Below are 27,598 nucleotides of genomic sequence, written 5' to 3' on the forward strand. Positions count from 1 at the left end.
GGGCGCAGCTCAGCTCCAGGTCCAGTTGCCGTTGCTAGTTGCAGGGGGCACAGCCCACCATCCCTTGCGGGAGTCGAACCGGCAACCTTGTGGTTGAGAGGACACACTCCAACCAACTGGCCATCCGGGACCGCTCAGCTCAAGGTGCCGTGTTCAATCTTAGTTGCAGGGGGTGGAGCCCACCATCCCTTGTGGGACTCGAGGGAATGAACTGGCAACCTTGTGGTTGACAGCCCACTGGCCCATGTGGGAATCAAACCGGCAGCCTTCGGAGTTAGGCGCATGGAGCTCTAACCGCCTGAGTGATTCCCCTTGGCAGCCTGTAGTAGATTCCCTAATAAGCAAGTAGGAAGTTTGTATAGCACAGTGGTTCCCAAATTTTAGCCTCTATGAGAATCACTTGGAGGGGTTGTTAGAATGTTTGATTCAGACCTGAGGGACCCGAGAATTTATGTTTGATTCACGGGTGCTGCTGACACTGCTGGTCTGGGACCCCACCTCGAGAACCACTAGATTTTAAGTTCAGAGTCTAGATGGAGAACCTGAGGTATGGAGATGACATGTTTAAAGTCAGCCACAGTTAGTCAAGGGAGAGCGGTGTGGCAGGTGTGGCCCCTGGCCAGTGTTGGTTCTCCACAGCTGGAGAAGTGAGGGCTGGGTGGTTTGTCCATTTCTCAGCGTGCATGGTAATGACAGCTGACACACCAGCTCCAGTGCCTTGCTCTTAACCACTGCTTATTAACCACATCTGAAAGTGGGTGACCAGTCATTGTCTTTCTCCAAACTCAAGCCATACAGATTTAGCAGCCTCTAAAACTTGGACCAAAACCTTTTAGTTCTGAAAAAAATAAAAGGCTCATTTCCAAAGGACTCAATGTATACACAAAGCTTTTTAAGTTTTATTTTCCTTGGGTTGGAGATTCATCTTAACACGCATGCATTTTAAAACAGTAACAGGGTCTCGAATTGTTCGGAGCAGACATTAGACAAGCACGGGGGGCTGAAAATTCCTATTTAAAAAATGGAAACTGCAGTGGGAAATGGAGAAGTCACACACACACGGTAGGGTGGTAGTTTATCCTGCTCCCCCCAAGAATTGAATCTAAACTTCACATTTTTTTATTACAATGATCTGACCTGACGCTTGGGTGTGCTGAGCAGCATCAGGCCTTCTCTCAAAGGTTGTGGGTTCCTACTTCCTTACAAAATGGCTCTGAGCAAGGGGAAGGGGGTCCTCTGGAAGATTCTTCTCCAGCCTCCAAAGGATCTCAGCAAAACCTGCTGGGAGAGCTGACTCTGCTCTTCCCTTGGAGGCACTCTCATAAGTGGCACCTCTCAGAGGAAGGCTAGGGCCATGTCAATGACCCCTGCGGATGGCTGGTAAATTTGGGGGCAGTTATTTGTTTTCCCTTTGATTCCTGTGCTCAGAGTGGACCCCTCTCCCCATTTTTACAAGAGGTGAGGTCCTAGACTTGGGGGAGCCACAGGTCTAAGGCCAGAGCTCTAAGGGTTTGTTTCAACACTCCCTTCGGCCCCTAACACTTGAGTAGCTCAAATGCTGGGGAGTGCTGAAGTTTCTTCTCTCTCCCAACTTGAACTGGTAAAAAGACAATTGGGGGATGGCATTGGCTACTGAGAAAAGTCCTGGGTCTTTGGTCCATCTCCCCAGGGTAGGCCCCGGCAGACCGTGACGAGGAGCTCACTAGGGCAGGAGTCTGTAGTCCCAAGCCCTGAGTACTACCAGGTGCCTGTTTGAGGCCTAAAGCACAGGCAAGAGAAACAAGTGAAGTAGGAAGAGGGAGGGGAGGAAGAGCTGCCTGTGGTGGGAATTTAGGGAGCGCCACTGAGAACAGCCACAGGGGCGACTTGTGGCACCTGCCACAGACCGGTAACCCCTGAGCTAGGTACGGGGAGAGAACACGGCTTCAGCCTGTGCTCCTGGAACTGCTGGCTTCCCAGCCCTGTTCCCTAGCCGCCGCCCCCCCCGGCCCCCGGGGGGCAGGGAAGGAGCTTGCACTGGGGGGACGAGACTCAGTGATTCAGTAACAGGAACAAGGGCCAGAGGCCTTCTCTAGTGGTCTAAGTGGAGTTTTCAGAGAGCCCTGCACTTTGGCTAGGAGACCTGGGAGCCTATAGCTTCTTAGGTGTAGACTTTCAGAAGAGGGGGTAACGGGAGAAGCCATGACTGGTTAGGGGGTGGATGGAGGGCATGGGAGAGGAATCCTGCCCTCATCCACCTCCAGACCTCACCCATCAGCCATGTCCTATTATACCTTTGTTCTTAGGAGACCCAAAATTATTCTGGGATACCGGAAGGCTGTTGACCTTCCTGGCTCCAAAGATTTAGATTGAGGGCAGTTACTTCCCCTTAGATACTTTCTACTGCCCAGAAAGGGAATGATGGGATTCGGGGGGGAAAAGTGGGGGCAGACAGAAATGTGGGGATCAGTTCACTTTCTCTACATTCAGACTGCACACCAAATATAGTATCTTCATCATTACAAAAAGGAGAGAAAGAAAACTTGTATAAACCAAGATAAATAGTTTTTAAACATTTGAATGCTAAAAAGAATTCGAGGGCAAAACCCAAGGCTTTGAAGATAGCACAGAGAATGACCTTTTAAAAAAATCTAAAATCCACCAAACCACAGCTCGAATATTCAGACCCAATCAACAATACTGTCAGAAACACAAAAAGAGCATTTGAAACAGGTTCTACCTCTCAAAAATGTAAACAATATACAAAAAAAAAAAAGAAAAAAGAAAAAGAAAACTCCACAAAAACTCAATGTTAAAGAAGTTAGATACCTGGTAGCTCATCTTTAACTGATAGGATTGTGTTACATGGTGCATACACGTTATGGCAACATGATCAGACCAAATGCAGGAAGCCGGTAGGAGCCTGAGGCTGTGGAGCTGCCGGAGGGCTGCCCGCCAAGCTCTGGAGTTGCTGGGCCCAACCAGGAGCAGATCCAAATTTTCATTCTTGATTAGGAGGTGGGGAAATCAACTCCAAACATTATTCCTATATAATCCTTTCCTAAGTCAAAATTGTTTTCCTCCATGAGCCACTTGGTTCCAAATTCTTCCCCAAGTCACTTCATGGTCTTACTGCTGTGGTTCAGAGCTACCTATGGCCCCTTGCTGGGGCCAGGCAGTTGTTGAACCCCTGTCTGCCTCTTGCAGAAGGGTCCTGGCAGCCCCAGAGAAGTTCAAGAATGCTGTCGCCATTCCTTCTTGACATAAATGCTGCAGATAGGGCACAGAGACGGTGCTGATTCCTGCTCCAGAAGCCCAGCTTGGTCAGGTTTGGAGGGAGCCACAGGAAACCAATCCATCCATATTCAAGATGTTTCCACAAACTTTCTTCGCATCTGTGGGGTTATCTACATGTTTTACCAGCTCTCATTCCAAATCCCCATTTCTTGGGGAGGGGGTAAGAAGATATAGGAACGTACCTCCCCTAGCGCAGGGCCGTTTTCTTTCCTAGCCGGATCAGACTGCACTGATGTCATCACAGAACAACACACAGCTCAATTCTGAGGCCTGGGTAGCAAGGCTCAGAAGGTGGGTGGAGATTCTGAAGGAAGCTGCAGGGTGCCACTCCTGAGGAAGCCTGTGGGTGGCAGATCTGCTAAGTCTAGAGAGGGGCCTCAAGGAAAAACAGCTCCAAGGCGGGGACTAGGTCCAACCCCACATCAAGCCTCCAAATTGGATTTCCTGGGTAACATCCTCAAGTGACAAACTCAGGCTTGGGAGCCACTCTCCAAGGTGAGGGTCATCACTCCCTGCTGGCCATAACATCCAGGTGACAAATCATAGGCACAGGGAGTCCGATTACCTACATGGTAACCCTGGGGCTAGAAGAGGAGTCTCTGTAAGGAGCACCCCAGGTGCCTGGGATCTACCCCCAGTTAAAGGCTCACCTACAAGTGAGGGTACCTAGGAGAAAGTCAGAAGGAAGTAAGTAGATGGAGGTCACAAACTGTCATTTGATACTCATCAGCCTCTGGGGTTTAAGAGAGAAATAACCATTTAAGCACAGGGTCCCCTCTCGTTTCTCTTGACACAGGCTTTAGAGAGAGGACATCTGATCTTCAGGGGCCGAGAGCGCCCAGGGGCTTGAGTGATGACTGGAGGGTTCTCTGAGAACCAGCTGTCCGAGAGCCCATCAGCAACCCCGACCCCTTACAATCCCATGAGGACGAATGTACTCCCTCTGAGATCTTTGTTTCTGATGCAAGATGACTGATGTTGGTCTGGAGTGTTCCTTCAGGAGGACAGCATTCAGATGGTAGAATCATTGGGATCCAAGGAGGAAAGGTGAAGGAAGTTGTGCACAGTACTTCATAATATTAAAGACTTAATCCAGACAAGGTCAAACGCAGCAGGGCTGAGGCGTCTGACCTCCTCTCTGGCACCAGAGCACCTGGCTCTGAGAGGGCTCTGGCTGGGTCTATGGGGTGCCTCTTTCATTGAGGGGAACTCAGGGCAGGGACATGGAAGGTGGACAGGGTGATGATATACATCGTTATAAATAACAAACCTGGAGCAATGAAATTTCAGAAACAAAACCCAAATAAACCCACAGTCACCTCTAGCCCCAAGGTATCTTAAAAGGTTATAAGGTAACACAGGAAACCCCCTTTTAACCTGGGTCAAATGGGGGATAAAAATCAAGAATAAACAGGTGAGGCTACATCCTGTGAACACGTACACACACAGCACATCCCCTCCTCCCCAGCAAGTCCCTTTCAGTGTCACAGGCTGCAGTCTCACTGCTAAAGCCCTCCCCGACCCCCAACTCCGCTCCCACCCCTCCCATCTAGCCCAAATACACCCTCTTCCCCTTCCGATCCCCGACCCCACATCTTGCTCTCTGGCTCCGGCTGAAGGTAGAAGGTCACTACGTCAGGATGTTGGACATGAACTCGTTGAAACGTTTAGAGTACTGCTCAGGGTTCACAGTCGAGATCTCAGCCCCTGCCTATAATACAACACAGAGGCCAATTCAGGTCCAGCTCCTTGACCCTCATCAGGAGGCTGCACCTGCGAGGGGCCTGGGTATTCAGGCGCCTCTGGATCTACACTAGATCTGGATACGACACCCGAGACTGGGAAGGCCACCTCAAGAAGTGGTGGCCATGCCTCAGAATTGCCCTGGCCCCCTCCTCTGACTCACAACCCCAGGGCTGCACCCACTAACGTAGGGACAAGCTGTGGGGAGTAGCCACGAGACTCCGATCTGTGGGGGCCGCTGTCTGGAGAACAGCAGCTTTAAGCCCATGGGGACATGGGCCCCTGGGGAGCAGTGTGAGCATGTAAACAAAGCTATTACTGGAGGTCAACAAGACGCACAACGTGCCTAGCAGCCCTGGGGAAAGACGCCAGCAGGCTCGGAGTCCTGAGGGCCAGAGAACAAAGGGAAAAACAAGTTGGGCGTATTACCCCGGGGTGGGGTGTAGATGGCAGAGAGAGAACACCAAGCAAACAGGCAGGCTGCTCTTCCCGTTCCCTGCTCTGGGAGAGGGGGGCGGGAGAATGTCTCCTTCAAGCAGGAGGCCAGAGACCACCCTCCCTGGGGATCTGAGGGCCCACCCACTGGGTCTGGACGGAGATAGGGAGAACTCACCCCATGTTTCACCGTTTTGGCAGCATGTGCAGCTTTCTTCTTAGCATCATACGGAGTAAGGATATCAATGATGGCCATGAAATAGACCTCCTTCTTGGGGGCATCTGAATGGGGAGGGGAAGCAGGAAAGGAAGAAGAGGTGAAAGGGAGAAGAGCAGAAAGCAGCTAGGTCCATAACCCTTCAGACGTAAGATCCAGATCCATCCTTATGATCTCGAATCTGACAAAAGGAATGACTAATAGAGTCCTTCTTAGGAGCTTTCATAGCTCTTATTTGATCTTCACAGCTCCCCTGTGGGGATGACATCACAGTATTCATAAGGTTTTGTCCATCCCATGAATCAGAGGACCATGCCTCAGGTATCCAGGACAAGCAGAGAGGTGAAGAAAGGCCTAACAGAGAAGGACCGCAGGGCCCAGGAGGCAGAGTTACTGGTGGTGCCCCAATATGAGAGCTTAGAGGTAGAAAGAAGCCAAAGCCAGCAATTAATGAGGTGGAGGTCCAGACACCCACTGGGACATCTAAATAATGGGCCAGAGGTGGGCAGGGCAGGCACAGGCTCCCACTTACTTTCATGACTTTTCATGGCATAGACATCAACAGAGGGATCAAATTCCCCAGGACCGAAGAACCGGGGAAAGCTGAGGAGGTTGCCAGGGCTGTCCGGAGGCGTGCCGTAGGAGCAGAGCAGGTTGCCGCCCAGCCCGTCATTCTCACACTCCTCGTCCTCTGCCCGCTCCTCCACCTCCATCTCCTCCTGCTCTGCCCGGTCCACATCGTGAATGCCCACCAGCAGGCTGTAGTCCATGATCTTTAGCTGGGCCAGAAACTAGGGGAGGTGGGGAAGGAGAGATGGAAGGAAGAGGTTAGACGGGACATCCCAGTAGCATGTGGAAAGGGCAGAAAAGGTGTTCCTTTCAACTCAGTTCTCCAATTCTGAAACACAACAGAGAATAAGACATCAGAGTTTTTGCCCTAAATGAGCTCAGCGTCTAATGGGGAAGAAAGTCATTCTACAAGGGCAAGGGGCTGCGGGCGTCCAGAGCAGTGGCCACCCTGAGGAGACGGTTGAGACTGAGCCTGATGGGTGAAGAGGAGTCAGGCAGGCAGAGCGGCAGGAGGAAAGGTAGAACAAGCACTGCAGAAAGAGGGACGGCCATACAATCTGTGCCCAGACACTTGGTCAAATATTATTCCGAGTGTGCCTGTGAGGGCGTTTATGGATGAAATTAACCTTTGAATAGGTAAAGTGAATAAAGCAGATGGCCCTCCCTCGTGTGGCTGAGCCTCAAACAATCAGTTCCAATCAGCCTGAGTAGAAGAATAAGGCGGATCCTCCTTGTGAGGAAAAGGTAACTCACCCTGCCTGCCTACCTCTGAGCTGGAACATCAGTTTTTTCCTGCCTTCAGATGCGGACTGGAACATCTGCTCTTTCTGGGTCTCGAGCCTACCGGCCTCCGGACTGAAACTCTGCTATTAGCTCTCCTGGGTCTACAGCTTGCCAACTGCAGATCTTGGGACTTGCCAGCCTCCATAACTGTGTGAGCCAATTCCTTATAATAAACAACTATCTATCTATCAACCAATTTACCTATCTACACCTTGTTGGTTCTGTTTCTCTGGAGAATCTTAACTAATACACCAACTGTCCATTGGAGGATGAATGGGTTAACAAAACATGGTATATGTACACAATGGAATATTAGTCAGCCTTAAAAAGGCCATTTTGACACATGCTACAACATGGATGAACCTTCAAGACATTACAGTAAGTTAAATAAGCCAGACATAAAGGACAAATACTGTATGCTTCCACTCATATGAGGGTCCTAGAGTAATCAATTTCATTGAGACAGAAAGAATGGTGGTTGTCAGGGGTAGAGAGAAGGGGGAATGGGGAATTTGTGTTTAATGGGTACAGAGTTTAGGAAGACGAAAAGGTTCTGAAGAAGGATGGTGGTGATGGTTGCACAACAATGTGAATGTACTTAATGCCACTGAAATGTACACTAAAAAATGGTTTAAAACGGTAAATTTTGTTACGCATATTTTACCACAAAAAAGTAAAACTTTTAAAAAAAGTTTATAGGGTTTGGTTTTAATGAGCAGGCTCCTAATCTATTTAAATAGAAGGAGGCACTGAGTTATCAAGTGGCCCAGATATCACATTCACTATTTAGCACGTGTCCTCCCTGGAGGAGCTTCTCCACAGGAAGTCCCATTCCAAACAGAAGGTTACTAGGTAAGTGGAGAATCAGAGCCAGTAAACGGGCATGTAGGTAGAGCTCACTAGCTGTTTCCTGTTGCTCTGATGGCCAGATGCCCCCTCCACTATGGGGACCACCAAAAAGGAAGTTTGAAGGGGAGTTAAAAAAGGTATTGGAGCGGGGCTGGGCTGGTGGCTCAGGCGGTTATAGCTCCATGCTCCTAACTCCGAAGGCTGCCGGTTCGATTCCCACATGGGCCAGTGGGCTCTCAACCACAAGGTTGCCGGTTCAACTCCTCGAGTCCTGCAAGGGATGGTGGGCTCTACCCCCTGCAACTTGAACACGCCACCTTGAGCTGAGCTGCCTCCCGGATGGCTCAGTTGGTTGGAGCATGTCCTCTCAACCACAAGGTTGCCGGTTCGACTCCTGCAAGGGATGGTGGGCTGCGCCCCCTGCAACTGGACCTGGAGCTCAGCTGCGCCCCCCACAACTAAGGTTGAAAGGACAACAACTTGACTTGGAAAAAGTCCTGGAAGTACACACTGTTTCCCAATAAAGTCCTGTTCCCCTTCCCCAATAAAATCTTCAAAAAAAAAGGTATTGGAGCAGATTAGTGAAAAGATGAGAGAAAGTATTCAATACTGAGTCACCAAGGTTCTACTGGGACAAACTGTGTCCTCCCAAATAGAAGGTTCATGTGCACTAGCTTTAGATGCAAATAACTAACTACGCACACTGCTCAAATCTCCACCCTTTCTTTTGTCTACACTCTTGGAAAACAGTGAATTGAATTTTTCTCAAGGTTAAAGAGGCTCCTGATCTGGGAACAAGAAGGGGCTTGCTGAACCAAGGTGAAAATGAGCATTAGTAAGTACCTCTACATCCCGTTTCAGTTTTTCCAGGAAGTTCTTTTTACTCTCCTCTCCCACATGCAGCTTCTGCCCTTCGTTGAGGAAGTCGTTGTCTTTAAATGTTGGCAAGTCCTTGGCCTGGGAGAGTAATAGCAGTGTTAGCTGGGTGGCCTGATTCATTCACCACAAGGAGTCCTGCTGGGGGTGATGGCACAGAAAGGGGAAGGGCTTTAGAGCACAGATGATCAATCTGCCAAATCCACAGCTCAGCACAGGAGGCTAACAGTCCTGGGCTTCGGGCAGGCAGTGACGGCAAATGTAAGGACTGACGAAAGCACGCCTTCCTGCAGAGCCCGGACTACCTCAGGGCTCAGGCAGCTACTCGCCGATTTCAGGCTGGACCTTGAGACGGAAACTACCAGCCCTCCAGGACTATGAGGAACCCAGCAAGGGCAGGGGTAAAAGGTTGGAGACCAAGGCCAAGGCTGTGGCCGAGGACAGGCTTAGTGACAGGGTACTGGCAGACTACATGTCTGGGAAGTGGGCTAGGGGCTACGATGGAAGAAGGGACAGGATGGCCGATAGGTGTTTCACATTCCAAGCGACCCATTCCATTATTTGATCAGCACTGGTGCCAGCATACCTTCTCCTTGTCACTCGCTTCTCTGGCAACAGTAGAACCCTGCAAGGATAAGAGCCATCAGGAGAAGTCCATCTGAGGTAAACTCCGTTGAGTGAGAAAACATGCACCGGTCTTTGGGGAGAGGCAGCAGGTGAACGGAACTGGCTGGTTAGAATCCTAGAGGGGCCAGGAGGCAGCAACTTGTTCACTTCCTCTGTCACAGACTGTTTACAGAGCCCTGACTATGGATACACACATGCTCAGGAAACAGGACTGTACCAAGAGACGCAGTCCCTGCCCTTAGGGAACTTTCCTTCTAACAGGGGAGACAGGCATTAAGCAGCAGTTATGCAATTAATTAATCCATTAATCACAACGACGCTAAGTGGTACAGGGGAGGAGACAGGGCATTCTGGGGCATGTGGCACAGGGGAGGGGCCTGGATTGGAAAGGGGCAGTGGCCCAGGCCTGCTTCCTGGAAGAAGTGATATTTGAGCTGAGCTCAGAAGGGTAAGAAGGAATAATTAGGTGTGGGAAGGTGAACGTGGAGAAAAGGGCAGGGAGGGAAGGGTCTAGGCAGCCTATGTGAGATCCTGGGGAGGAGAGCACAGCACTGCAGGAATGGACGGACAATCGTGGAGCTGCAGCAGAGAGGGACAGTGGCGTGAGGTGACAGAAGTCAGGAAGTCAGCTTAAGACTAACAACGCAGTGGTTCACAGGCACAAGTGTGTTCTTTTTGGTGTCTAGAAAAGCACTGTGCTCAGTCCACGGGGCCTGGCCAGATGCCAGAGTGTGTGCGCCAACACGGCCTGGCCTGTCCCCCTACTGCTGCCCTTGGTGTGTTCAACTGACAGGAGTTGAACAGCAATTGTTACATAAATATGGTACATTAGGGGCTTAAATAACCTCTTGTCACTGACGCCTGGACTTCAAACAGCCTTTGGCCCACAGGAATTAGGCCTATCAACTCCAGAGGCAGCTGTCCGTGCCAAACACATGCTCTGGCTTTCTCACTATGTGGCAATGGCAGTTGGAGTCACGGCCCCTCCAAGCCTCAGGGAGAGGACAGCCACAGACCTGGGAAACACAGAGCCCTTTACCTTGAGGTCATACTTGCGGTGTACAGTGAGCCGATGGCTGAACACATTCCTGGTGACCACCATGTAGGTTTCTACGCCATCCACGGTCAGGCGGTACATGCCCAAGAACTGGGGCAAAAGGGTGTTGCCATGACACTCCACTATGAACTGCAAAAGAGGGAAGGCTAAGAAGCATATGAAGGTGCCAGGATGGACAGGACTCTCCCCAGGCTGAAACACTCCCTGCCTGGGATTCTAAATTGGGTTCTGTGAAGTCACGGGGTTTCTTAGACTTACAACAAGCAACTACCACCCCTGCCCTCAACTGGCACAGTTGCAGGCAGTGCTGAGGAGCCCCTCTGGTTTCACACTGTTGGGATTCCATCACAGGAGAATCACTGATCTGGGCCTTGCATCTATCTCCTCTGTGGCCTGAAATGGGAAAGCCGCAGGGCAGAGAGGGGCTGCAGAGGCAGAGTTGTGATCCAGCTGTCTGGGAAAACAGAACGGTCCCACACCGAAAGCTTTGCCCACGTCGTGCCCCAGGGTTTTCTGCTGGGGTAACTCCCAAAAAGACCAGAAGTCCCTTTCAACATTTCTCAGGTGCCCTAGAGAGAAGCCAGCTTTCCTTGAAGATCCAAAAGGCTTGGGGCAGGCACTCAGATGGTGCCACTGCACTCCCTGGTTCTCTCTCCTGGACGGGTTCCATATGAGTGGGGAGTAGGAATGGGAACAGAAGCTGACTGGACCTCTTTTAGAAGAAATGAGGCAGGTGTCAGAGTGTGAAAACTTCCTAACTCTGACAAGAAACAGCTGTTCAACTAGGACTGAGTCAGTAACATGCCTTCGTTTATCCTTTTCATTTTTTCAAGTAGGCATTTCTCCTCACAGAAACACGGTACCGGGGAAGGGCCAAGTGCTTAGTTATCAGGAGGCTTTGGCCATTGCCACAAGACCAGTGCCTTTCTAGGAAACTCCGCCAGGGGCTCCCTTCTCCCTTGTCCAATCCACCCTCTACTGTCCATGCTCCGGACTCACCATACCTGGTGGTACTTCTTTAAGATGTTGTGCATTTCGGCCACATCCTCACTTGACACAGTCTTGATGACAAAACGCCGGTCATACGTAGTGAGGAAACGTGTGCCACATCGGCCCTGGCTGTCACTGTTGATAGGGGCGCTGCGTGTCACAGAATTCTGATGGACCAAGACAAAAGCGGGCTGGTCTCAGGAGGGGAACAGGACTCTTTTACTCTGAGTCTTTGGTTATGGGCCAGATTGATCTAAAGCCAATAACGCTGAGATAGATGGGACCTTACCCACCCCTTTCTCATGGGAAGTTCAGATCTCTCCCAAAAGTCTTCCTTAAGAGTGACAAGAGTTGTTCCTAATCCTTGACTGGGATGGAAAGAGGATTTACTGTGAAACATTTCCTTTCCTTCTGATCCCAGGCAGCTACCTCAGATGTTAGGGAACTGGGTTCTAATCCTGCCACTCACATGTCATATGACCCTTGGGTGAGCCATTTAACTTCTCTACTCCTGAGTTTCCTCACCTGGAACAAAAGGAGGCAGACTAAGATGACTTTCCCAATTCCTTGGGGTGACAAAGACAAAGCTGAAGTAATATTCACAGTCTAGCATAAAGAAGCAATGGACATGATCATCTCTTTACCTGTATGTACGCTGACGCTGGAAAACCCTTCCCGAAGCAGGAAGTTGGTCCTCACCTCTCTGTCCAACACCTCTCCCCGCACCTCAAACTCCTGCTTGTCTGTGCAGGGCTCTGAGGCAGTTCTGGGGAGCCTTTCTGGTTCTATCCCTGCTCTTACTCAAGGCCCCATTCCCATTAGGATCAGAGAGCAGTAGAAGCCTCAAGAGGAGGGGCAGGGGAAGGTGTGAGTCAACCAAAGGGACGTGTTCATCAAGCAGATGCCCAGAGGAGACCTTTGGGAGGCAAGGCAGAGAGGGAGATCCCAGCTGTCCCTATTGCCAAGAAAACACATGTGGCGATCTGCTCTCAGAAACACCTTCTCTCCAAGCCTTTGTCTCATCTCTTACCTAGGACCCTACTGTTTACCTTCACCTAATGCCTCCTCATGAGATGCTGGGGGAGGAAGGAGCACCACCTTCATGGGGGAAACTAAAGTCTGAAGTGGTGAGGGGCTTTCTACACTAAAGAAGCACCCCCTAAAACAGGGTGTCCCAATGCAGAAATGCTGAGTAGGCTGCATGACTGAGGGCCTCTCTCGCCCAGCCTGGTCCTTCTATCAGGAAGATTTATAGGCCTCAAGCCTCATTGGGAGGCCTAGTTCTATCCCTGCCTTATTTCCTGGCAGCATTTTCTGATTCTCTAAATCACGGACAGTCCATGAGTACTGAGTCTCCTCCCTGAACACCATCCTCCCTGCCCGTATTTCAGCTTGAGCACAATCATTTGCCCATAGGGCTTTTAGAGCAAAAATGCAGACGCTGACAGGACGTGGTTAGATGGCCACGGGGAGCGAAGGAGCTGCAGTGGAAGGAAGATGTCTGAGCAACTGGGGTTGGAATAATGAAAAGTGTTCAGAATGCCCCAGGCTCCAATCAGGTCATGATGTGGTTTGGGATTCGGTCCTAACAGAGGGGCTGGAGGGACCTCCCCGCACCTCTTACATAGACATTCCTGATGTCTAAGTTCCTGGCATCTCCGCTTCTCACACGCCCTCACCGTCCTCTGCAGGACACACATCTTTGCAGGAGGCCCTCCAGAGTGGGGAGAGGGGAGGGCCACTCACCCGAGGCCCATCTGCTTCTTGTGAAAGGCTTACTGGGAGTGGGCTGGAGGAATTTGTGTTTTAAAAGATGGGGCATCCATTTTAGATTTCACTAGACTATACATTCCTTTTTTCCCCATAGACAAGTGAAAGTCAGCTGTATTTCTTACTGCTACAAAAATGAAGTGGAGGATTCTGTCGCCTTCACCACCAGGTGGAGAAGTAACAGAAACTATAGACTGAGTCAGACTATAATGTCCCTGATACTGGGATTGATTCCTCCCAATAGGCCAAAGGCCTCTATGACAATATCACCCCCTGAAGCGGGTAACCTCAGAACCGGGGACAAGTTAGGAGGTGGAACTCATACCTGGCAAGAGGTTACACTACCCTTTGACGTCTTCCTTTTCTAATCTGTCTTATCTGCTTTAAGAGGCCTCATCTCCTGCTGGCAACAATTCTCTCTCTTTTAAGTCAAACTATGAAGGAGAAGGGTTCTTCAGCCTAGACCGGAAATGTCAGACTAAAATGAAGCAGCTTCCATAGACCTCTCCCTCCCACTGCTCTCCCTCCCCAGGGAGAGGAGCCTGAGCCTATCAGGAAGGCATCACCAGAAGCATGTCTAAGAGCCCCTCCGAGAGCCCACCACCACGAGAAGACTGCCTGGGCTAGAGAGAAACATGACAGGAAGACACAGTACAAGGAACAGTAGACACTTTTTTCTCTGCTCGTCCTGTGGCTTCCAACCCCACTCCACTCCCTACCCCGTCTGACTTTGCAAAGACAGCCGTACCTGGTAATCCTGATCATCAATCCCAAACCTCTCCCGGAGATTTCGGAACACCATGGGGCAGTACTCCTTAAACTTAAAGCGGCTGGGGAGGTTCTCCCTAGGGAAAAACACAAGAAATGTCTTTGTGAAGGTCTCTTGCTCATCTTAATTCTTACATCTGAACTTCTCACACTGTGGTCCACAGATCACTGGGATCTGAACCATCTGCAGTGCTTAAAATGTCAGTTTCTAGGCCCCAGAAATTCTGGAGGTGAATCTGGAAATCTTCATTTTTAACAAACTCTCCAGGTGACTCTGACCATGTAAAAATTTAAAACCTTTACATCCTTTGTGTTCACTTTGTAAAAATTAATCTAGCTGTATACTCATGATTTGTGTACTTTTTCTGAGTGTATGTTATCTTTCAATAACATTTACACTAAAGGGAAAACCTCACCTGCCGAGAAGTGAGCCTGAGTGTAGGCCTCACTCCACAAGCACCATCCTAACTACAGTTGGTGGCTGCTTGTGAACAGTCGCTGTGAGGTGAATGTCCGTATGACTGCTAAAGGGAAAGGCCTGTTTCATCAAAGGGACCCTCTCCTCTGGGGATGTGCCCATCAAAACATCCTGGTTATATCCAGGAAGCCCTGCCCTTGGCTTCCACTGGAATGGAGGAGGAGGGCACTTGATTTTTTAATAAATTTCATTGGGGAATATTGGGGAACAGTGTGTTTCTCCAGGGCCCATCAGCTCCAAGTCATTGTCCTTCAATCTAGCCGTGAATAGCTGTGGCGGGCGCAGCTCAGCTCCAAGTCCAGTTGCCGTTTTCAATCTTTAGTTGCAGGGGGCACAGCCCACCATCCCATGCGGGGAATTGAACCAGCAACCTTGTTGTTGAGAGCTCGCGCTCTAAACCAACTGAGCCATCCAGCCACCCCTCCGGCAGCTCAGTGGCAGCTCGCTGTCTTCAATCTAGTTGTGGAGGGTGCAGCTCACTGGCCCATGTGGGAATCGAACCGGCAACCCTGTTGTTCAGAGCTCACACTCTAATCAACTGAGCCATCCAGCCACCCAGGAGGAGGGCACTTTAGATTGAAGAGATCCTTAGTCAATTAACTGGGATCCCATTTTACATGAAGCCTCGTTTGTTGGCACCAAACTCCACCCTTCCCACTCCTTACTCAATCCACAGGCTCCCTGGAAGGGACAGAATCCTTGAAGTGATGCCTCTTCCAAATCACCCTGTTTCGGAACTCCCTTTCAGAAATATGTCCCTGACTCCTCCAGGATGATCGATTTCAAGGAAATAAAAAGCAGTGGCTTCCATGGGTCAAATCTGGCCAGCCACCTGTTTTTGTAAATAAAGTCTTATTGGAAAACTTAAAAAATAGACAGATAGTAGTGGCTCTCATGAAGGCAGGGGCCTAGTCTGCTTTATTGTACCCTCTGTTCTAGAAAATAGTACTGTAGTCTAACAACTAGCACGTAGACAGTTGTTGATAGGACAAAAGGAGTAAGACAAAAGAAAATAAGAGACTGAATGCGCTGCTATAGGTCAAAATGTTAAGGTGGTGGAACGTCAGAGGCCACGGACCCTGAAATGGGCAGTGGTGCAAGGCCCACTTCCAAAGCCCTGACCTCTGGGACAGAACACACTCCCTTCCTGCCTCTGAGCCAAGGGCTGCCTCTCCTTCCTCAGGTGGTGAGACACTGTGATGTAATAAGAAATGTATATTTGGTTTTCACCCTGTTTCTGCCATAGAGTTCCTCAAACCCTTGAGTTTCCTAAGTGATAAGAGCAATAATGGTATCTTTCGTTATTCATAACAAGTCCCTTCCAACACCTGAGTTTACGTTAATGAGATGACTTTTGGAAAGCCTCTAAGGATGGGTGCTGGTTGTCAGGGGAACCAACCAGGATTACAGTGTTGGAACTTTCAGTCCCACGCCCCAGGGAGGGGAGAGGGACTAGAGGTTGAATCAATCACCAACGGCCAATTATTTAATCAATTATGCCTTCATAATGAAGCCTCCATAAAAATCCAAAAGGCCTGGGTTCAGGAGCTTCCAGATTGAGGACAGGGGTGCACCCGGAGAGGGCGTGGAAGCTCCGCACCTTTTCCCCATACCTTGCCCTATGCATGTCTTCCGTCTGATTATTCCCGAGTTGTAATCTTTCATAATAAACCAGTAATCTAGTAAGTAAACTGTTTTCCTGAGTTCTGTGCACCACTGGAACAAATTAATTGAAACCAAGGGTCATGGGAACCTCTGATCTATATAGCAGGTCAGTCAAAAGCACAGGTGACAACCTGGACTTGCAACTGGCATCTGAAGTTGGGAGGCGCCATGTGGGGGGACTGAGCCCTTTGTCAGTGGGACCTGACGCTAACTTGAACTGTAGCACACCAAGCTGGTGTCCTACAAGATTGTTTGATGTGTGGAAAACCCACACATCTGGTGTCAGAAATGAAGTGAAACAGGGTAGTAACATGAAAGTAGAGAAGAAACACAGGAGAGTTTTTCTTCTATACAGGTGGCCACTTTAGTAGCCAGCAGTTATGAAGACAGATGGCTTCTAGAATAAGATGTTACTACTTACTACGCCAGAGAGGCCACCAAGGGACATTTTCAAATCAAACGTCTCCCAGCTAACAGTCTGGGATTGGTGGGGTGACAGCCCAGCTGGTGAGGTGGTGGGGACTGTGGGACAATGGAGAGTAGAACCAGGATTCAAATGCAGAAAGGAAGAGAGTGTGAGCAACAAAGAGTTCCTGGGGTGACTCATAAACTCAAGGCCTCCACAGGGCTTAGAGAAGGCCCCAAACTACGTCAGGTGAGATGGCTGCTCCAACAAAGGCAGAGACAACCTTCAAACACCAGTGTTAATCCAAGAAGCCACAATGAACAAAAGTGGGAAGAATTACTTTGGACGGCGCCCTCGGGCACCATGCTCAGCCTCCTGTTCACACACCAGCTGGAGAGAAAAGGGCTTGGCTGCATCCCAGGCCAGGAACATGGCGGGCATCGTCTTGCCTCAAACTAAGATCAAGATAGGGACACTGTTGTCAGCTTCATACTAGGTATCTCAGCTCCTGAGCAGCTCACTTCTTCCTAAACTGGCCACAGATCAATCACCCTGGGCCAAGCCACATGCCCCGAGGGACACTGGCGGTATGCTGATAAAGGAGTGAGATGACAAGACAACAGGGAGACACATAATGAATGTATTTTTCTAGCAAGTTTTTCAGCTCTGTGATCCAGGTGTTGCTGTTACACCCTGCCAGGTGCTGGCTTGGCCCCACCGTGCGCAGGGTTTCCGAAGCTCTCTGCCTTGAGGGAAACGACTGCCCCACAAAACCTGAGCCCACTCAATAGGCAACTTACTTATTGAAGAGATGATTGTCCACCTTGATCTTGCTGTATGCTTTGAAGTCATCTGGCATTAGCATGACAGGAACAGGGACATTGCTCAACTCATTGATCTGCAAAGCAAGGGAAAGTGAGGTTCTCAGCCAGGAGGCCACCAGCCTCAGAGAAACAATATGCTACAATGTGGATGCTACTGTCTCACCAAAAACACATCCATGAATTCCCTCCTGTCTTAATTTCTGCTCTTCTCTTAAAATAAGTTCCCAACCTCATCTCCACCTTTTGAGATTCTCCCGCTTGATAAGGTCCAGCTCAAAAAGGCACCTCCTCCATGAAGCTTTCCATGACTCTCTAGACCATAAATGTTCTTTCCCATCTTAGAATTCCTGAAACACGGTTTGTGTCCATCTTTTGGCCATTTCACAGCCTCCCACATATTGTAGTTAATGCATAGGCAAGACCGTATTACTGATCTTTGTCAGCAAAGATCATCTAACTGATCTCTGGGGCTCCATGGTACTTAGCCCCATGATTTGCATATGGCAGGTACTATATAAATACTTGTCAAATGCAATGATAAACGGATCAAATGAATAAATGTCACCCAACCTACATGGATATTGAGAGCTTTGAACATCTTTGCACAAATTGTGGGTCATGCAAGAAATCAGCCTGGGGCAGGAAAAGAGCTGGGTATGTAACTCATCTCCAAAGTAAAGGCTTAAATTTAAAGTGAGCAGAAGAGGTAGACATCTGGCAACCAGCTCACTCTTATTACTCTCCTGTTTAATGCAGGGCCCGTTCCTAAAGCTGTGTCCTGCCTTAATGCTGACCTGGGGGAGACGGGGTCGGGTGCTTTGCCCTCACTGCAAACAAACATCATTGTCTTTCATCCCCCTTCAGGGAGCTGGAGCCTGGACAAGGGGCGGGCTTCCCATTGGTGCAGTGCTGAAAAGGCAAATCCTGTGCTTCCCCATCCCCAGTTTGCCAATTAGTGGTCTAATTAGCCACAGATGTCCTCTCCCATCACAGCAGAGTATTTGACATTTGACCCTCAACCCAGTTACCATTAGTGCATTCGGGATTTACAGAGGAAACCTTAGTCTTGCCTTAATGGATGGGGGGAGGGAGGGCACAGCCTTGTGTCTCCCAGATAATTTCCTTGCAAATCCTATTATCTCAATGAGGCCCCATGTGGCAGCGAGGGAATAACCTAGAGTCATTAGGACTCCTCTAGGAGCATAAATGGGGGAAAATGGCATTTAATTTACTGCCCCTTTTATGTTCCAAACCTTTTTTATTTAGAAATGTCAGAAGATGGAGGAAGTACAAGTTAATGCAGTAACTGGGCTGGGGATACCTTCCTAGAGTTGGTGAAGAACCCAGCTGACTCATGGGGAAATTAAGGAAGGCACAGAAGTATATGGGGAGTGGGAAGGGCAGTATTATCAGTGGACAGTAGAGCAGAGACTCAATACATTGGTGGGAAAAACTGACTGGCATAGGTACAAGAATACATCCTGTATGATTCCATTTATATGAAATTCTAGAACAAGAATCTATAGTGACAGAAATCCACTAGGTTGCCTGGGTTGGGTTGGGGAGAGTTAACTGCAAAGGGACAAGAGAGGTGTGATTCTAGGGTGATAGAAATGTTCTATGTTGTGTGGGGTGATAATTACACGGGAAAATACACATTTGTCTAAATGCATCAAACTGTACACTTAAAATTCCCAGCATCCAGGTCTGTGATGCCCGCCACTGGCTACAAGACCACACACACACAAGCACACCCACACAAACGCACGCCACACCAGTTCCCATTCCAGGGGGTGCTCACAAGGGAACCTGATTGTTAAGTGTGTGCCTATGGAGGAAACCATTCCACTTCCTTGTTTTTCTGCCAACAGAAACAATTCATGGTAGCTGTCCCACTTCCTTTTTCCTGGCATTTAAACTTGGCTCTGAGAGTTAAGGAAGAAGTTCATGGCTCTTATGTAATTCTGCATTTTCTAGCTCATACCGTCATGCTAGAGAGAACATACAACTGACTCGACGAGTATGGTTTTATACCAAAACGTTCTAGTATCTGCTACTAATTGATTCTGGGTTAGTCTAATATCCAAACTCAGTGCCAAGGCCAGGGGTACTGGCAGAACTACAAAGACTAACACATGTGCTTGAGAGGGGTCAATTGCCCCTTAGCCAGGATGAAGTATTCCAACAGGAGTGATTTAGAAACGCTCTAGTCATTAATCCCGTGTAACTCTTAGTGTAGCATAATTTGAATGGTGATAAGTTGGTTGGTTTTCAGTTCTCACTTTCTCTCTATTCTTGACTATACAACCCAAGAGCAGGACATTTCTAACTGAGATGATATATTGGTGAGCATTCCATAGATCTGAACTATGTACACTCACCCCTCATTCCACCGGACCACATGGAGATGATTCACTCAAGGGATTAACTGTACCATTTTTTTTTAGTTGTGCTAAATTTTATATCCACAGAGTCCTATTCAATTTCAATTGAAGAAGCATTTGCTGAAATACCTACTACATGCTTCATTTCGTTAGGGAGGAGGGGGCACGCGCACAAAAGTAGGAGGCTTATCCTCTGAACAGGGAGATGAGACAAACCCATGATACAGTGAAACTTGAAGTCAAGGGGCTACAAGTAAGTGAGAACATAAGGACAGGGACATCCAGAAGAGCCGAGCTTCAGAGAAGGGTGAGTTTAGTATGGTCAGAGCGTCAGACTGCGTCCTCACACATCAGGGTAGAAACAGGGCACCTGATGCCCCTCCTGGTATTGCCAAGAGCATTTGACACTGGAAGAATCTACAAGATCATGTTACGCCCTTGCTTAAAAATCTTCCATGGCTCCTCATAAACCTCAGGGTAAAGTTTTAATTCCTTAGCCTCGCATTTACGATCTTTCCTGATCTGACTCAGACTCGGCCAAACTTCTATTCAGTTTGCTTCTACTCAAAGTATTGAGTAGTACTGTGCCAGAAGCTGGGGATTCAAAAAATGAAAAGACATGGTCTCTGTTTAGCTGGGAAGACAGACAACAAATAACTAATACAATGTGATGAGTGCTACAGAGTTATGAATAAAGGGAGATGGAAAAACAGATCAAGAAATGATTGCTTCTGACTGGGAGTGGGAGTGAGAGAGTTGGTTGCTAGAGGAAGCCACAGAGAAATAATGTGAGGAAGGCCTAGGAGGGTAGTTCTAAATAGACAGCTAGACAGACGAATAAAATAAAATAAAAAAGAGGAAGGCAATCCCAGGCCATGGGAAGAGTCAGAACCACGGCTCAGACTTGTGAAAGTACTGCCCATTTTAGGTATTGGGGGAGGGGAGTCTGTAGGGTGGCAGAGTAGGACAGAGGTACTAAGAAGCAGAGGGAGATAATACAGGAAAGACAGGTACACAGCCCACCATACTATCAATTAATAAATAATAGCTATTTCTATTTACTGAATGCCTATAAACGGCTGGTGCTTTATGTCATTATATGTTATATATCACATGTATCACAATATCATATATATTTTGTTCTCTGCTATTATTTCTAATACTTAATAGTAACATAAAGTATTATTAATCTGATTTTGCAAAAGAGGTTCAGGGTACCTTGCTCAAGGTCACACAGACAATACGTGCAGAGTCAGGACTTGCTCCCAGGTCTGTCTGGTGCCATCACTTGGGTTCTTCATACTGTTCTTACGGCTAGCTACCTTGACTAAGGTAGTGTTTTCCTTCCCTTGCCTCTATCCTAAAAATCTGCAAGGAAAGTGTTGTGCACATTTTATAGAAAAGGAAAATGAAGCCCAGGGAGAAAAATCAGTACTCCAAAGCTATTCTAATAATAAGGGGCCGAGCCTGGATTTGAACTTAAGTTTGATCACTATATGATAAATTTGGACTCGACTATGAAGGCAATGGGAAGTCCTCTCAGGTTCAAGTCTGGGAATTCACATGATCAGGCGGGTGATACAGATGGTAACTCTGGAAACAAAATCAAGTAAGGATCAGAAAAGGCAAGACCATTTATGGGGCCATTACAATAGTTCAGGTAACAGACTGTAGCAGCAAGAATAGAAGAAGGAACTGACTCTGGGTGGTGAACACACAATGGGATTTATAGATGATGTAATACAGAACTGCACACCTGAAATCTATGTAACTTTACTAACAATTGTCACCCCAATAAACTTTAATAAAAAATAAAAAAAAGAATAGAAGAAGGGATAAAGCTAAGAGAATCATCCAAGATCTGGCTGACACTTCCTCTGCAAGAGTCTCTGTTTTCCCCAGGATGAATTAATTGCTCATTCCTCTGTGCATCTTTATATCCTAAATATCACATTCACTTGGTAATTATTTGTTTACATGTTTAATTTGTCCACTAGGTTGTGAGCCCCTATAAAGGAAGAGACTATTTTGCCCATTTTTTATGTCCCTAGCACAACCGGCACATAATAGTTGTACAACAAATGTTGGATGGAGGGATTAATGACTAGAAAAGGGGACTGAAGATGGGCTAACAGGATAAAGAAAAAAGGGGGCGGATGGATGGCTCAGTTGGTGCTGGTTCGATTCCCACATGGGCCAGTGAGCTGCGCCCTCCACAACTAGATTGAAGACAACAAGCTTCCAGAGCTGACGGAGGGGTGGCTGGATAGCTTAGTTGGTTAGAGCGTGAGCTCTCAACAACAAGGTTGCCGGTTCAATTCTCGCATGGGATGGTGGGCTGCGTCCCCTGCAACTAAAGATTAAAAAATGGCAACTGGACTTGGAGCTAAGCTGTGCCCTTCACAGCTAGATTGAAGGACAATGACTTGGAGCTGATGGGTCCTGGAGAAACAACACTGTTACCCAATATTCCCCAATTAAAAACAAAACAAAACAAAAAAACCAGAGAACTTAAATTTGAAAAAAAAAAGAAAAAGAAAAAGAGAGCAAAGCTAGGGTGACCATGGTTTGCCAGGGTGACCATGGCAAAGTTTCACAGTCTGGAGGATGGGAAAGGAAATTAAGGTTAACTATCGAGGTTATAACCAGACTGTAAAGAATCTTAAATACCAGTGAGAGGATAAACTTTATTTGGTAGACAAAGGGGAGTGACTAAAAGTCTTGGAGCATGGAAGGTCATGCCTAAAGCAATGCTTCAGGAAAATATGCTATCTCCTTTACTATCTATCACATTTCTGGGCCAACCTTTCACCTTCAGCAGAAGTGCACTTGTGGAATGCAAACTCATTTGAATATCATGCTAAATACAACATAGTAAGATGGTAAGTCTGTTGTATCTCATATCATCTAAGTGGTTTTTGGATTATCCACATGATTAACTCCATAAGCCATTAGCATATATAATGAGGAGGCTAACCAAGCTGAATGAGGAACAACTTAGAAGCGGAGTTCACTCTATGCTGATCCTACTGGAGATGAAAATTCAGCCACCAGTTCTAGTCTAGTGAACTTCTGATTCCAGAAGCCTCCACTTCCCTGTGTGACCTTCATTGGAATTGTTATCTAGGAGGCATGGGTTGGGCATGCAGGCTTCCTGACATGTCCCAGAGTTGTGTGGATGACTCTGCAATGGATGGGCCACTACTGACAATCATTTGTTACCTACCACCATCAGAAAACATGATGGGTTGGGGAACCATATTCTCAATACCAAGGAGTTCCAAGCAAGACCTGAAACTCCAGAGAAGGAAAGGCAAGACCAGAGAGCCACAGATGCCAACAAATTCATCCCTGGATTTATTCCTCCATTTTATACCTTGGTTTTTCTTCTCCTTCTGTTTGAGTCCCACTGTTCTCTATGAGGTGGGAAGGCCTGCTAAAGGACAAATTCATCAAAGGCCTCACTAGAGCAGAAAAATTTACTAATGGTTTATAAAGAAGCAGGGCAAGAGAAAAAAATCAGGTAAAAGAGGTTCTGGGTCTGCATTAAGCAAAGAAAATACATGGACAGAATGGGGTTGGAATGTGGCAGAGAAATGAACAGCTTTAAGAATGAATCTGTTTCTCGCACCATACACAAAAATTAACTCAAAATGGATTACAAACCTAAATGTAAGAGCTAAAACTATTAAGTTTTTCTTAGAAGAAAATATAGGAAAAAGATCTTCATGACCTTGGGGTTAGGCAAAGCCTTCTTAGATATGACACCAAAAGCACAAATAACCAAGGAAAACAGATAAATTGGACTTTATCAAAATTAAAAATTTGAGCTTCAGAAGAAACCATCAAGTGAAAAAGACAAAACAAAGAATGAGATAAAAAATTTGCAAATCATATATCTAATAAGGCACTTGTATCCAGAATATATAAGGTACTCTTACAACTCAATAATAAAGAGAAATAACCCAATTAAAAAAACAGGCAAAAAAAGTTTTTTAAAAATGGGCAAATTATACTAATACACATTTCTTCAATGAAAATACGGACATGGCCAATACATATATGAAAAGATGCTCAACATCATTAGTTACCAAGGAAACACAAATCAAAATCACAATGAGAGAACACTTCACACCCACTAAGACGACTATAATGAAAAAGACAGATAATAACAAGTGTTGCCAAGGATGTGGAGAAACTGGAACCCCCACACATGGCTGGTGGAAATGTAAAACGTGCAGTCGCTTTGAAGAACACGCCTGGCAGCTTCCCAAATGGTTAACCATAGTTACCATCAGCTGCTCCTATTCCTCCTGATTACCTGGGTGAACCTTCACACATACCTGGTTGCTAAAATGGCCAACTGGTTATCAAACCAAGTCTGCCTCCTCTGGTCTCCACTCTGGTCTGCCACTCTCTGAAGCCATCTCTTCCCTAACTCCAGACCCTCTGAAATGTTTTCACCCACTGAAACACTGGTTTCTTCGCTTTATGAGTTCTCCCCTGACAGCTCCAAAGTCTTCTGATTCTTCTCCCTGTTTCCTACACAGTCTTCCTCCACCAAGTCTGTGGGTTGCATCCCTGTCCAGGAGAGCAGCTCATGTTACAACACTGAGCTCAAAGGCCTCTCTTTTCCCACCTAGAAGTAACCAACCACCTCCTGAGAGAGTAACTAATTTTACTGTAGATAAAGACATATCCATCCTTTATATCTCATACACCATCAGCCATAGACCATCATGGCCTAAATGCCTAAATGGGTGAGAAACTAAAGAAACAAAGAAAAGGTAGTATCCGAAACCTTAGATTGCAAAAAGTTGCAAAAGTGGGCTTCTGAAGTAAGGTAATCTCCAAGAAAGGCTAGCAATCCACCAAGAACAATGTGGTCCTGACCCTCTAGTGAATTGCAAGATTTTACAAACTTCTTCTGGGGAGATGCCTCCATTTCCCAGATGGGGACCTTTAAACACTAGACTTATTTCAGGCTCAGTTGAAGCAATAAAACTTGGGAATAACTGACCCCTGAAGCTTGGCCTGTCCAGAGCATTTCCCCTGAGGTGCTCACTCATTATGTTCACCCATTAAGTTCTAACTGAAAATCAGTGACTTACCAGCTAGCCCTCAAACAAATTTTCTTAAAGTTAGCAAAGAAAGAGACTGATTGCCTAGTCCAACAGAGTAGGAATCACAGATACCTGTTCATCTGCCATACAGAGGCTCCCACCTGATGCCCACATCTGGGCAGCCGGATAACCTGCCCAGCAGAAAACCAAGTACCACACACACTCCCAAGAACTGGCATGCACAGGCACACACACTTGAGCATACATCGAGGTAGGTTCTCTAACAAGACTATAATTCCCAACTGTCCTGGCACTTGAGTGAGAGGCTAGGACAAAGAACAGGAGGCAAAGAAAATGAGACCTGCCTCTCAAGCACCACGAATGGCCAACAAAGCACATAATGCTGGACAATGAGCTGAATCTTTTGATGTGACCATAGGCGAGCTAATCTTCCACCCGGGGCCTCCATTTCTTCAGGTATAAAATAAGGGACCCAAGTTCCCTTATTGCTAGCTGTAATATTCCTGATTCTCAGACTTCCACCAGTTCTCTGCAGAGACAGGATGCTTTCTAGTGAGAAGCAGGATGCAGAACAAAATCAAGGGCTGACTTCTAGGCAGGGACACAGGGTTCACATTTTGATGACCCAGTTTCCTTTGTAATGTTGTCAAATGACCCCTGAGGCAGCAGGAACCAGGAGGAACAAACTCTGCTGAACGATTGGCCAGAAGCAGCTCCCAAAGATCTGGGCATTAAACCAGTGTACTCCCTACCCTGGCCAGGACCCTCACCTCAGTACTGAAAACAGTAACCTGCCCAAGACCAAAAAACATCAACAACAAAGACCTCACCATACACAAGTGCTTTTCTGTATTAGATGTGAAGATCTAAAACCTTGGCTCAGACTACAGTTCATCAATCTCCAGCCAAAGGCTCCTCTATCAAAGCAAAAAAAAAAACCGTTGCTGGCCCCGAGGCCTTCTGTCATCATCTGGTCTTACTGGCAATTTTAAATGCTCAGAAAAGTCAGGGAAACTAAATAACCGAAATCCACGGGAAATCCACGTCATTAGATTCACCTTCCTCATTTCAAACTTTTAGTTGGTGAAGTTGGGTCTTTCAAGTCCTTTTACTTCCTATGCTCATTCCTGGCGTAGGGACTTAACAATGAAAGGGTCAGAATGCAAGGAGTAAGTGGCTGCAAGAGGAAGAAGAAAGACCCTAAACAAACAGGACATAAACCAAGTGAACAGCTCAAACACTGTCCGGCTCCAACTTCCTGACTGGGGCTATTGGACAATCTCAAAGCACCCTAAGGATCCAGGGGATCTCTCATCTTAATCACCATCCTTTATCACACCCTTCATGACCATACAATAGGAAGCTGAACAAATGAGAAGTCAATGTCTGTGACACAGGAGAATGCAGGAAGACACATTATTTCTACTAAGAATAGTCTTTACAATCAGGCCTCACCTTCTCTGAAATGGTTACATTCTCTAGTCTCCCTAACCCAGGAAGACCTTGGTAAAATGTCTGTGGTTCAAACAAGCCTGTGCTTCTCCAGTTGATACATCTTGTTTAAGAAGGAAAAAAAGAAACCCAGGGATGATTTCCATAGTCGGGGTAGGCAGGTGTGGAGGGTGGTAAACTTTGAGGAGTCACACCAACCAAATGACCAGAAATAGGGGCATAATCAGGCAGGCCAATGCTTTCCCTGTCAACTGGTCAGTTAGCTGGCAGTGGGTTCTAAGGAACAAGGGGTAAAACACATGCTACAAACAGGGTGAGGTGAGAAGTGGAGAGGATGAAAGCGATTCCACGGCACCCAGGCCTTGCCTCTGAGTTCCAGGGGCGGCCCGAAGCGAGCATACCAGACGCGGGAAGCCAGAGGGGCTGGAGGGAAGGGGAGGCGGCGACAGCATACCACGGAGACACCAGGCCTCGCGGGGCGCTGAGACTGCACACCGGCCAGGACGGCGTGCAAGGGTCGGGTGGGCGTGCAAGTGGTTTGGAGAGGTGTTGCAGGCATCCCTGGCAGGGCCCGTGAGGCGAGGGCCGGGGGCGGCAGGGGGCGTGGGAGCGCGCGGGGGAGCTGGTTACCGTGTGGTTCACCCCCCACATCAGGACGCTGAGGATCGGCTCGCTGGCCCGGAATAGCTTCACTTTCTGGCACACGAAATGCTTCTTCTTGGTCTTGGTCTTGCTGGCGCTCAGCGGCGCCACCGCCACCGCCGTGGTGCTGGTGCAGTTGGACGACATGCCCGGGGCGGCGGCGGCGGCGGCGGCGGCGGCGAAAGGGGGGGCGGCCGAGAAGGCGCACAAGCCAGCGGCCCCAGGCCTCCCCGGGACCGATCCCCACCTCCGCTCCCTCACCGCGCCATGGTCGCGCCCGTCCCGTTACCTCCCCACCCCGCCCCGGTGGTTCCGTCCGCCCAACGCTCCGCCCTCCCCGCCCCGCCCCCAGGGAGCTGGCCGGCCCGCTCCGTACCCCGCCCCTGAGCTGTACCACCGCCCTGCAGTCACTAGGACCTATCCTCCCTCCCGGGGTGGTACGGCCGATCCCGGGGAGGCAGCGGCTGCCCCGCCCGCCCCTCCTCCCCGGGCCTAACAAGAACCCGGCCGGCCTCCGCGAGCTTCAAAGCCCCGCACCGGAACAGGGAGGGTAGGAGGGTTGGGTGGGTCTCGCTGTCTACCACGGGAGGGGCTCCCTGTCCGGACCCTTTAAAGCCAGGGTTTGGCTCTTTCCCTCAACCTGACATGCAAAGATGGCGGCGGCGCCGCTGCTCGGGAGGGGAGAAGGGGCGGGAATGCGAG

The 27,598-nt window shown here is 48.3% G+C and overlaps 1 protein-coding gene across 2 annotated transcripts; it reads right to left on the bottom strand.

Moving 5' to 3' along the window:
* Nucleotides 1–871: 871 nt before the first annotated feature.
* Nucleotides 872–27,196, bottom strand: PIP4K2B (phosphatidylinositol-5-phosphate 4-kinase type 2 beta). Of its 2 annotated transcripts, XR_002138079.3 has the most exons (11): nt 26,885–27,196; nt 17,311–17,408; nt 13,942–14,038; nt 11,438–11,590; nt 10,416–10,562; nt 9,336–9,374; nt 8,717–8,830; nt 6,204–6,462; nt 5,633–5,736; nt 3,459–4,987; nt 872–3,374 (listed from the first exon to the last, which is right to left on the bottom strand). XR_002138079.3 is itself a non-coding variant. In XM_019740652.3 (10 exons), the coding sequence occupies exons 1-10, from the start codon at nt 27,041–27,043 to the stop codon at nt 4,907–4,909; spliced, it is 1,251 nt and encodes a 416-aa protein (XP_019596211.2). In that variant the 5' UTR covers nt 27,044–27,196; the 3' UTR covers nt 872–4,906. The 2 variants fall into 2 exon arrangements, 1 of the variants encoding a protein (XP_019596211.2); XM_019740652.3 differs by having other exon boundaries at nt 872–4,987.
* Between the last annotated feature and the right edge of the window lie 402 nt (nt 27,197–27,598).

The sequence above is a fragment of the Rhinolophus sinicus genome, chromosome 12 (assembly GCF_057876585.1).
Source record: "Rhinolophus sinicus isolate RSI-liver-muscle chromosome 12, RSI-T2T, whole genome shotgun sequence".
In the NCBI taxonomy this organism is placed as follows: Eukaryota; Metazoa; Chordata; class Mammalia; order Chiroptera; family Rhinolophidae; genus Rhinolophus; species Rhinolophus sinicus.